The 12682-nt window shown below is 32.6% G+C and overlaps 1 protein-coding gene across 2 annotated transcripts in view; it reads right to left on the bottom strand.

Moving 5' to 3' along the window:
- Positions 1-350: 350 nt before the first annotated feature.
- The window catches only part of LOC137657935 (neuromedin-U receptor 2-like), a 332083-nt gene continuing 319751 nt past the window's right edge, over positions 351-12682 (bottom strand). For both annotated transcript variants that reach the window (XM_068392633.1, XM_068392634.1), the window contains exon 8: positions 351-769. In XM_068392633.1, the coding sequence (XP_068248734.1) occupies positions 456-769 (314 nt within the window). In that variant the 3' untranslated portion in view covers positions 351-455. The remainder of the gene's footprint in view (positions 770-12682) is intronic.

Raw genomic sequence — 12682 nt, 5'->3', positions numbered from 1 at the left:
AACAACAAAGTTTTTACAGCATAAAATCAAGCTTTACCTTTCTGAGCTAAAGCTTAGAGCACAAAAATATTAACGGTAGCCAGGGCCAAAGAGGTGGATTGATATACACCGAGCACAGCAATAAGTTCAAGCATCAATGATGACACTCAAACATAATACAGTAATCGAGTGAGAAAACTACATGTAATGAGAAACTTGAACGAGACAGAGAGTAGCAGGAGCAAATAATACTCACAAATGAAACACGCTTGAGCTGACATAGTGCGATATTTACAGACGAAAAATTTAATTTCCCGTTATCCTTAGCAGGATGAGAAAATGTTATGACATCCAATTCTAAGCCTCTCATAGCAGAAATATGGAACTTTGTTAATTATGAAAACCCAGAATTATATGATGCTCTTGTATCACACTGCCACTGATTTCCTTCTGAATGATTCTTGAGTATCTTTAAATTACGCTTCTATTTCCATATGTTCGAAGACATAATTAAAACCGTTACGAGAACAGAAATCGGGTAGACCCATTCTCTTCGATCCAGCTCTTGAGATGTATTTGGTGGTGGAAGTAGTTGAGACTTCCCGGGTCCTGTTGAGGGTATTTGAAGTGTTGGAGTGTAGGTGGGCACCATAGGTATTCGACAGGTACTGCTGCCTCCTGGCCCACTCTCTTCCGCCGCACAGGGTTCTACGGAAGGCTATCCGAAACCGGACGGACATGACCGAATACAAAATCGGATTCATGGCAGAGTTCAAGTAATAGCAGATACCTGGCAGGATTAGAAGAGTCAAAAGGTAATTGGTTAGTCTACATATAAAAATAACTAACTACACACCCATGGAAAAATATTTAAGAGTTAAGTAACTGGCATGATAAAGTTTGCAAACCAAGTCTTATTAATACAAACATCAACTTTATTGAGACTAAGTTATTACTTAAATTTAAACTTAGTAAAATTTTAGAATTAGTAAAATTTATAAATACATAGATTTCCGGATATAGATGTTTTAAATAACACTTATATAACATAATAGTATCCATTTTACCAATATTGATACTTTAGCAATATAATTATAATTTGAAATGGATGATTTTTCTATATAATCTTTTTATAATATCTCATCAAATGACATTTTTAATATTTTTGTCATGATGAGGGTGACGGACCTTCTTGGTTCCAGTGTCTGGTCATTGGTCTGAAATCCATAAATGCAATCCAGTAAAATATTAATGCTTTGACTGGAGCCTCAGTTGTATGTTCCATTCCATAATAAAAGTGTTAAATACATGTACTGAGATGGTTTCAACATTTATTGCACAGGAGTGACAATCATTATATTTATTCTGTACATCAGAGCAAACTATTGGTTTTTCTTACGTCAAGAAAACATTATTGCATAGTACAGCAAGCGAATCTGTTTGAAATAAATGTATCAAATGATATTTCAAGAGAGAGATTTTTTTGTTTGTCAATAGGACTTAAGAAAAATCCTACCATTTCTTGAAAATGGAAATAAATAAAATAAATTAGGGATTATTCACTTCCAGATGTCGATGGCCTTTTTTTTTTGGACAGGATGTATCAATAAAATCTTTAAAAAGTAAAAATTGAAAGACACAATTATCAGAGAAAAAATAAAAATCGAGATCCAGAAAGTCGATTACTATGAAAAAATGTTATCACAAAAACGTATTGATAAGTGTAGGGAGGGAGAATAGTCAACCTCTTCACAACTCTCCCCCTCTTGACGAGAGAATGAGTTGACGAAGTCCTTTGGCTTCAACTTCCGTGTTGAAGCTTCGTATGACGGGCAAGAGGCCTCTCGAACTGAGGAATAAGTTTTTTCCTCAGTTTGACTCAAAATTTCTCGCATACTTTTTCTCTTGCTTATTATTACTTCAATCCCTTCATATTTTATCAACTGTCTCCCACCATGCTGTCCAAACTATCTTCTCTTTTTCAATGTCTTCATTTTGGGAAGAGATACCATTGCTAGATTGGATTTTTTTAAACCAATTGTGAAAACTTTGGTGGTCTTGCCAACAACCTGGTAATGTTTGGACTAAAGGAGCATCAGCATTCCCGTATTGGCATCCCTCGGATTACAGTTTTTTTTTTTTTTTTTTTTTTTTTTTTTTTTTTTTTTTTTTTCTTAATAGGACTCTGGCCATTCTGTTTACCTTGCCCACCCCTATAATTAATATGAGGATAATTGTATTTTTGAAATGTTATCATTCACATAAAGCGGGTTTGGATTACACTTGGGCCACTGTAATCATACTGGTACCATCCTATTAAAGTAGGTTAAGGAGTGGCCATTTGGGAGTCAGTTCTTACGGGTGTCATTAGTGGGTCTATTTTAGGATGTCAGACATTCTAAAATTGTCTTTTCCTTAACTCCTTTTTAGCTTTTGTTGATTTTTATTATTACTCCTTCCCAACCGGCCCCCACCCCCTCAAAAAAAAAGAAAAAAAAAAGAAAAAAAAATGACCAAAATTATGTTTTCCGTAACCCTGGATTGAATAGTGAATCTCAGACACTGTTGTTGACCTCTGCTATTTCAAATAAGGCAAATATTTTGTATGTACCAATACAGTAAGTGAAAATGCTAAAAACACTGGAGCTCAAAATCATCTATATAAGCAAGCAGTTAAAATTTCTGTACATGATAGGTTTGGCACACTAGCTAAATCAGATACCTTGTAAAGTAGAGATTGTTTATAATTTACTTTAAATCTTAATCTGAGAGGAAAAAATGGGTACTAGAAAAAGGAACCCTTCCAATATATAAATAAGAAAAAATAATGAATAATGTGTGATTGAGCCTGAACAAATTTTTTCCTAATTTATAATATAGGAAGATTAGGTGGTTGATATAAAAAATCGAACTCTTGCATGAACAGAAACAAATCCTCGACTCGCGACCTTTGTATCTAAACCCGACAGTGATTAATCAAGCTGCCAAACATGTAGTAAAGGTCGAGCTCCATAAAAACTCTTCAAATATTCACGAGATCTTGATGAAATTAATGATTTTTTGATAAATTTCCTCACGCAAATAGCTGACAAATCTATACGCCTGACTAATGCCCCACCAATAAAGCACTTGGTCCCTTGGTGGTTAGATTCACTAACTTAATTAATAAAGAAAATCATACAATTGGAAGAAAATTAGAATCTTCAAATTACAAATGGAAAAAAAAACTGAGTACTAATCTGCTAATGTTAAAAAATACTATTAACAAATTGGTAGACATAGCAATAGAAATTAGTGTATTGAAACCTTATTATAATAAGATTTCTGCTGAGTTTAAAAAATAAAAATAAATGTTAGGATAATATCGTAGCATAAATATGTGTCTAGTATATCAGAAAAGACTTCAATGTAGGTGTGGCAGAAATTTAGACATCTTAATGGTTCATATAGCAGACCTGCAAGACATGCACTAATGCATAAAGGGTCACTAGTTCATGATACACAGAGAATCTCGAATATTATTGAGCGAAATATTAAAACCATAACTAGTATTGATAATTTAGATTTCCACTTTCGATCTATCACAAGAAGAGAAGAACCAATTGTAGAAGATATATATGAAATATCTACTGAAGAGCTGTAATTTGCATTATCAAATTGTATTTCAATGGTACCTGGAAAAGATAACATAAGTTTTGACATGGTAAGAAATGTAGCCCATTTGACAAAGCCCAATCGTCTAGATTTTTATAATGATATTGGGAACAAACATCTATTTCCAACGGCATGGAAACGTGCAATAGTAATACTAATAGTTTAGCGAGGAAAAGATCCTAGTAATTTAAACAATGGGGTACCGGCAGAACTAGTCCGATAGGTCAAGGGAAAGAATAACTGGGCTGCTGGTTTGACAGCCGCGATTTTTATCTGATCAATTACAATTTGGACACAATAACTATCATAAAACACCGGTAGGCCTACTTGATGAATTTACCAAAAAACATACTGACGATATTAATTCATTGCTATAAAACCATTCCAATATTGATCAAGTTAGGGCTATCAATTTTCTAAGCCTACAATGATTTTACTTACGAATAGTTACGATTTCTCTTATCTACCATTTGTTTTTCAGTTCCAGTTTTATATTTGAATTTTTAACGACTCATATATTTTTTATTTCGTCGAATTTCTGTTTTACATGAGATAATTATCTAATTTTTTATTGATTATAATGTTATTTGTCTTTAGTTTTAAACTATGATGATAAGGTATGAAGATGAAAATCTCCCAAACAGAAGTAGACTACTCCATAGATTTAATAATACTACATTGGTTATAAGACGTAAGGTTTTATAAAATGCCTATGATTATATACATTATGTATGTATACATATATATGTATATATATACACACACACATATATATATATATATACATACACATATATATATATATATATATATATATATATATATATATATATATATATATATATATATATATATATATATGTTCTAAGCCTTGTATGGACCATATATAGAAGTATGTCCTTTATACAATGAGATTAATGACCTTTTTAAGAGTACCATGACTGTAATATATTGTTGTGGGCGACCTCTGAACTCTGTTATAGGTGACGTGTGCCATGTCTGATAGGTGATGTGTTGTAAGCATAATGGTGAGAGTATATTTCCATCACAGTGGAGATTTCCACAAGCTCTAATAATTTACCATATAGACAGACCAACAATATATGATTAGTTCAGAGGGAGTGACAGTACCACTCAAGCGATCACAACAACACGAAGGTATTTGTCTGAAGAGTATCGGGCTGTGTAAAGAGTATTCATGAACCTTTTGATAATAAAGTAAAAAAAAAAACTCCATGTTCCGATGTCTCCTTATCCGTCAACATGGGACATAATTGGTGTCAGGTGAGAGAATACGTTTGTTTGCGTATGCTGTGAGCGAAGTTGTTCTTTAAGCCCGTAAAATAAAAGTTCAAGATGCCTAGATACGCGAGGACTAACATAAGCCCCAAACCGGGGAAGGGGAGAACAAAGCCAGCAGGTGAGAAGAGTCTTTAGATGTTGGCAGTGTGGAGGAGAGGGACACCGACGAGTAGAGAACCTTGGGTGGGGCACACAAGGGTCTCCGTGCTGTGACACATATCAGGCCTACGGTCATCTATCTCGAGAGTGCCCAACAAAAATCGATGAGGGCGGGCGTGCTGTGGCACACACACACCACCTCCCGCCCAATACCCAACCGAGGAAAAGGAAACAGAGTGGGGGGGGGGGGGGAAATCGATGTCCCCCCCCCACACATGACAACAGAAGCAGTCGAGCAGTCAGTGGTGCCCCCCTCGGTACCCCCGACATCACACCCGCAGTATTAGAGACAGCACAATAGCAAGCGAGGTCATTGGCCTGTGCCGCACACATCGTAATGTGGGGCTCGGAATTTTAGCAGTCAGGATTGACCTACCAAATAAGTCCATTCTGGTGCTGATTGACACAGGTGCCAGCGTTTCGCTTTTTGAACAAGGAATCACCTCAAACCCACAACAGTCAGTGTCATCCATCATCCTCGACACATCTGGAGGAAGTAATCTACAGCCAAGGCATACAACGATCTTCTACCCTAAGGTGGGATCTGTGAAGTTTGCACATGATTCTTTTGTTTTGCCCACCTTGGGAATTCCAGGAATCGAGGGTATCCTTGGTTTGAATTTTATAATGAGTAATCAAATTTACATTTGTGGGAAAAAAGATAAAATAGTACTCCAACAATTTAGCATATTGACAGACCCTCAATGTATGATTTCCTTCCTCAGAAGGAGTGGCAGTACCACTCGAGCGAACACAAGAAGAAGAAGGTGCTCGTCTGAAGAGTATCGGGCTGTGTAAAGTGTATTCACGAACCTTTTTATAATAAAGTGAAAAAAATCCCAGGTTCCGATGTCTCATGATCCATCAGGGGACACATATATATATATATATATATATATATATATATATATATATATATATATATACATATATATGTATATATGTATGTATATAGATATATATATATATAGATATATAGATATATAGATATATATATCTAGATATATATATATATATATATATATATATATATATATATATATATATATATATATATATATATATATATATATATATATCACTAACACTCGTGATTTCAATCAATGTAAATATCAACAGCAATGGCATTTAATACCGAATTCTATCTTGGGAATATATATCCACTGGAATTCATTTTATCATAATAGCTTCTGGCCGGGCAGTGACTCGAACCCCTGCCTATTCAGCTTAAAACCATGCCTGTGAGGACTCTACCAACTGAGCCATCAGCTATCACCATAAAATTAATTCCAGTGGATATATAATCCTAAGATAGAATTCGGTATTAAATGCTATTGTGGTTGATATTTACACACACATATACACACACACTATATATATATATATATATATATATATATATGTACAGTATGTATATATATGTATATATATATGTACATATCTATCTCTCTCTCTCTCTCTCTCTCTCTCTCTCTCTCTCTCTCTCTCTCTCTCTCTATATATATATATATATATATATTGTCATGTCTGATGCTCAACACGCGAATTGATACTGTGATAAAACCTTGTTGGAACAAAAAGAAATACTTCGTAAGAGAAGACATAAAATATTATTATTATTATTATTATTATTATTATTATTATTATTATTATTATTATTATTATTATTATTATTATAAGCTAAGCTACAACTCTAGTTGGAAAAGCTGGATGTTATAAGCCTAAGGTCTCCAGCAGGGAAAAATAGCCCAGCGGGGAAAGGAAACAAGGAACAAAATCAACCAAAATAAGATATTTTAATAACAGCGACAACATTAAGTTGGATCTTCCATAAATACACTATTAAAACTTCAAAAAACAAAAAGTGAAACACGTTAGAATAGCATGCCGGAATGTACCCTCAAACTGGGAATAGGAGAGTCTTGGTGAAACAGTCAGTGAGCATTTTACATTGCAAAATGAAGCAATATCATTATTTTACCATCTCATTACATGTGTCTACAAAATCTAGACGCATGGCATATGTAGTCTGGTTAGTTAACTATAAGTTTATAATTATAAAACTATGCAGGATTTTTTTTTTATATGTCCCTGTTAAATATATCCTTCCTTTCGATTTTCCACATATTTAGGCATATTTTGACCAATGAATACTTTGAAAGTTATACGTTTTATCCATCAGCCGCCAAACGTTGGTGTTGTGATGCGAAGGGTCAACATCTCAATATTGTTTTCACCATTGTTGTTTCGGTCTTCGATTTGACAACATTAATTCTACTAAGCATAATCTTGTGCTACAACTTATATGGACCTTTATGGGGATCATCTCCAAAACTTCTCCGTTGTAACTAAACGCAGCAAGCTAGAATTCTTCTCGTCTTGTGAAAAACGTTATGATGATAAAATAGACACGTTATATGATCAGGGTTAAGTTAAATGTCCTATAAATGTGTATATTGCTGCAACCACGTAAGTACTTAAACATTTTTATATCAATGTAAATTATTTTAGATATTTTAGTTATGTATTAATGGTAAGCTTCTGTATAAGATAGAATATTTGGTAATCGAGTTTATTGTTTATTATTATTATTATTATTATTATTATTATTATTATTATTATTATTATTATTATTATTATTATTATTATTATTATTATTATTATTATTATTATTATCTCTGGAGATGAAAGACAGGAGAGAAATTCTGATGTCTGGTTGTGTTCTCCTTGTAAGGTACATTCGCTTTGAGCGATTCTCCAAGGATCAGACATATATAACATTCGTGACAGCTGTGCTTTGGACTGAAATGAAGAAGGTGACCTGTTACAAAGTAGACATGAGTGTCTCCCTTTACGTGTGTGCTACCTAGTGATGACTCAAATCTGCTGGTATCTCATAAACTGAGCGATCCACTTTGAACTATTTTTCACACTTGGAAAATTTATATGAAGAGGTTTTGAAAGAAAGCAAATAACAGTAGCTCTATTGTTTTTGACATTCAGAAGGCATATGATACTACTTGGAGGCATTCACTTCTAAAATCCTTACATCATGATGGTGTTTGAAGACATCTTCCTATTTTTATCAGAAATTTCATTGGTGGAAGAACAGACCACCCTTGTATGAAGAATGCTTATTCCGAATCTTGCAACATTGAGTGTTGTGTGTCCCAATGTAGTGATTTAAGTGTGTCTCTCTTTGCATTAGCAAATTAATGACACAGGGAGTGCAAAGTAGCTCATTATATACTGATGGCTCTAAATCTTCAATGGGTGCTGGCTAACGCTGCAGTATCCTCAGACTTTTTAGTCAGCTCTCATTACCCAGTGAAGCATCAGTATTTGGGTCCGAACTATCAGCAATCACACATGCAACAGATATTATTAACACAATTGAAGTTAGGGTGAACCATAAATTCATCATTTATACTGATTCAAGAAGTGCAACAAAAGCCCTAAAAGGTTACACTCATAAGAATCAACTGGTATTGAAAATTAAAGAGCTCTTGAAAGATGTTGGATTTCTGCTCATGTCAGGGTTTCTGGTAATGAAAAAGCGGATGCAGCTGCTAAATCAGCTATGGATATCCTAAAACCAGCCATTAAAATTTCCGTGAAAGATTACAATAAGCTCTTAGAGCATTTCAAAGCAGCAAAATGGCAAAGTCAGTGGAATAGTTAATCTGAGTGATAAGTTGAAACAGATAAAGCTTTTTTTTTTCTTTATGGAAATCTTCAGAACAAAGAGAAAGGAGGACTGAAGTAATTTTAGCAAGTTCCCATGTGCAGTGAGTGTGACATTACTCTTATATTAATCATACTACATTTTTTAGGGATTGTAATGTTTTTAAAAGAGAATAATATTTATATTTTCGTAAAAGTTATTTTAACTTTTTATTGGACTCTGATAATTTATTGGTTTTTAATATTTTAATATTTTTAAGAAACATGGGTTTTATAGATAAGATTTAAGTTTTTTATTTTTAACAGATTTTTATTTCAATTTACTTCTATATCTCTTACATTTACTATATATTTTTATTTCTATCCTGGCTTTAACATAAATAATATTTTTCCTCCTGATTTTAATCGGGCCAGCTCTGTAAGTGTCGAGCTTGACTCATTGGGCCGGTGAGTCTCTTCCTTTCTGATAACAATCAAATTCCATCAGAACAATATGTTTATAAGCAATCATGAACTACCATTCTCCATTAGATCAAATAGGCTATTACAGTCTAATAACATCAGAATGAACCTTATTCAACCATCTCTCTTTTCTCCAACTTGGATCATAAAGATAACAAGAATTTGCTCTCATCTTATTTTTATTCATCAGAAAGATTTGTCTACATGTCTAGTCATTATAAACAACATGCATTGTATCATACTCAAAGGAAAAGACCTGATTATGCTCTAATGGCTCTAACTCTTTAATGGGTGCTGGCTATGCTGCAGAGCTCTCAGAGAAAAAAGTTGGCTTTCATTACCTAGTGAAGCAACAATATTTACATCTGAACTATTCGTGATTTTATTAGTTATTGACATTATAAAAACAACTGAATGTAGGGTGAATCCTATGTTTGTAATTTAATCGGCTTCAAGGATTGCCATAGAGTCCATAAAAGGTTATTAGCCTAAAATATAATTGTTATACAAATAAAGGGCTCAATAAATTCTATTCACACGGGGTGACTGTTCAAAATATGCTAGATTCCTGGCCATGTTGGGGTTCTTAGTAATGAAAAAGTGGATGCTGCTGCAAAGTTAGCAATAGATCTATCACAACATGACATTATATTATCAGCTAAGGACTATATAACTACCATAAAACATGTTATCGTAAGCAAATGACAAACTATAACGAATAATGAATCTAAAATTAAGAAATGAAACAAAACCAATCGTTTCTCCATGGGAATCATCCTGCTAGACTAGAGTAATAAGAGTATGGAAGTAATTTTAGTAAGATAGCGTATTGTTTATACAATATTGACCCATGGTATTTAAATGTGCACTGCTCACGAAACTGTCCTAAAGTGCAGCGAGTATGATACCATTTTAACCATTCAAAATATGTTTTTCTTAATGTACTGTTTTTAAGTCACATAGAAATTTATGTTTTGGTCAGCAAACTTTACCCGATATTTTATTTGATTCTGGGTTTTTCTATTTCTAAGATTTTAATGTTTTTAAGAAACACAATTTTAATAGATATAATTTGAATATCTACTCGTCATAGTTTTTTATTTCTTGGGAGGAGCGAAGAGAAGAAAAATACACTTTTGTTCTTTTTTTTGTATATATATATATATATATATATATATATATATATATATATATATATATATATATATATATATGTATATATAAATATATATATATATATATATATATATATATATATATATATGTGTATATACACATATATGTACATTATATATATATATATATTTATATATATATATATATATATATATATATATATATATATATATATATATATATATGTATATATATATACATATATATAATAAATTTTGCACATTTAGACGTGTTTTTCATATTCAGATAGGGCATACATCTTTGATACATTAATGTCTGGATTCTCTTAACGACCTCGGGATCAGAGCCCCAGGCGAAATCACAAAAAGACAAGAGCTTATGACTAAACCACTTGGCCACGTGTCCAAGTGGTTCATTCACTGTCTATACAAGTTTGCCGGATCAGGGTTCGACTCCCGGCCAGTCACAATTTCTTGTCTTTGTGTGATTTCCCCTGGGGCTCTAATCCCGAGGTCGTTAAGAGAATCCAGACATTAATGTATAAAAAACATATGGCTTATTTGAATATATATATATATATATATATATATATATGTATATATATATATGTATATATATATATATATATATATATATATATATATATATATATATATATATATATGTATTACTTATAACAGTAATCGAACAGTTTAACATGTTTTTTCAAAAAGGCCCATAAAAGAAACACAGGAAATATGAATAAATCACACTATATTTCAGTCAATAAACATCGACCCTCTTCAGGATGTAAAGTAAAAGTGAGGATTACAGTGGAGAGTGACGGTTTATATATGAAAGCAAAAGGGTGTGTTCAATTGTTCTATAGTTGTTATAGTTGCTGGAAGGATTAGCCAAATTTAATTACATCCAGGTGCGTGTTCTTATTGTTGAGCCGCTTGGAGGTATTCTACCCGACGTATGTCATAGAAAAGGCCATCAACAAAGCCAACACGATATATTATAAAGATCATGATGTTACTAATCAAAGAGATTTTAAAAATAAGATAAAACTCCCGTATATAGAAGGTATTAAAAATATAACATCATATCAAAACTGAGAACCCCTTTGTTTTTTCATATCCAAAGACCATAGGAAGCGCCCTTATTAATGTTTATCAAAATAAAAGAGAAATAGAATCCGGTGTTTACAAAGTACCATGTGGGGATTGTGAAAAAGTGTACGTTGGGCAAACAGGCCGTTCGCTATCTCAAAGATTATCCGAACACAAAAGATCTGTTAGATATGGGTATGAAAACTCGGGGATTTTCATTCACCTTAGGGATTTAGGGCACCAGATTAACTGGAGTGAGTTGTCTTTGCTTTTTAAGAGTACCTGTCCGTACAGAAGGAAAATCCTGGAATCAGCCATCATAAATCAATCAAACACAATGAACCTATCTGGGGGCCAATGGAAAGCTGACACAGTGGACAATACTCTTCTCAACCCTATCATTAAGAAGATAATCCACGGAGACCGACCACCAGACATGCATCAGAGGTCAAGACTTCCTCCAAGCGGCTCAACAATAAGAACACGCACCTGGATGTAATTAAATTTGGCTAATCCTTCCAGCAATTATAACAACTATAGAACAATTGAACACACCCTTTTGCTTTCATATATAAACCGTCACTCTCCACTGTAATCCTCACTTTTACTTTACATCCTGAAGAGGGTCGATGTTTATTGACCGAAATATAGTGTGATTTATTCATATTTCCTGTGTTTCTTTTATGGGCCTTTTTGAAAAAACATATATATATATATATATATATATATAGGCCTATATATATATATATATATATATATTTATATATATATATATATATATATATATATATATATATATATATATATATATCTTACAGCGAAAATATGTGATCAGTTATTTCATGAAATCACTAGACAATTCCGTAAATACTTTTAATCAATGAAAATTCAAGTGATTGCATGAAATCTCTGAAATATGAGCTGATATGCTACACAAATTCACATTTCAGTGAAAGTATGTAAGATTTGTTTTAGGAATCGGTACTTTTTATTTTTTTAAATGGTATTCAGATGTGGGGAAATCAATTAATTTTTTTTTTAAATTTATGCATTATCATAGAAACATAAGCATTCTTAATGTGTGTAGTGTATAACAGTTATTGAAAAGAAATAAAATGTTAATATTACATTTCAAAATCAGCTCCAGCAAAATTATTCAGATATAGTTTATTGATGATTACTAATAGTACTGTAAATGTAGTTGCCTTTTG

The sequence above is a fragment of the Palaemon carinicauda genome, chromosome 18, assembly GCF_036898095.1.
Source record: "Palaemon carinicauda isolate YSFRI2023 chromosome 18, ASM3689809v2, whole genome shotgun sequence".
NCBI lineage: Eukaryota > Metazoa > Arthropoda > Malacostraca > Decapoda > Palaemonidae > Palaemon > Palaemon carinicauda.
Note: the sequence above shows the minus strand (reverse complement) of the source record. Positions and strands in the feature narration are given on the sequence as shown.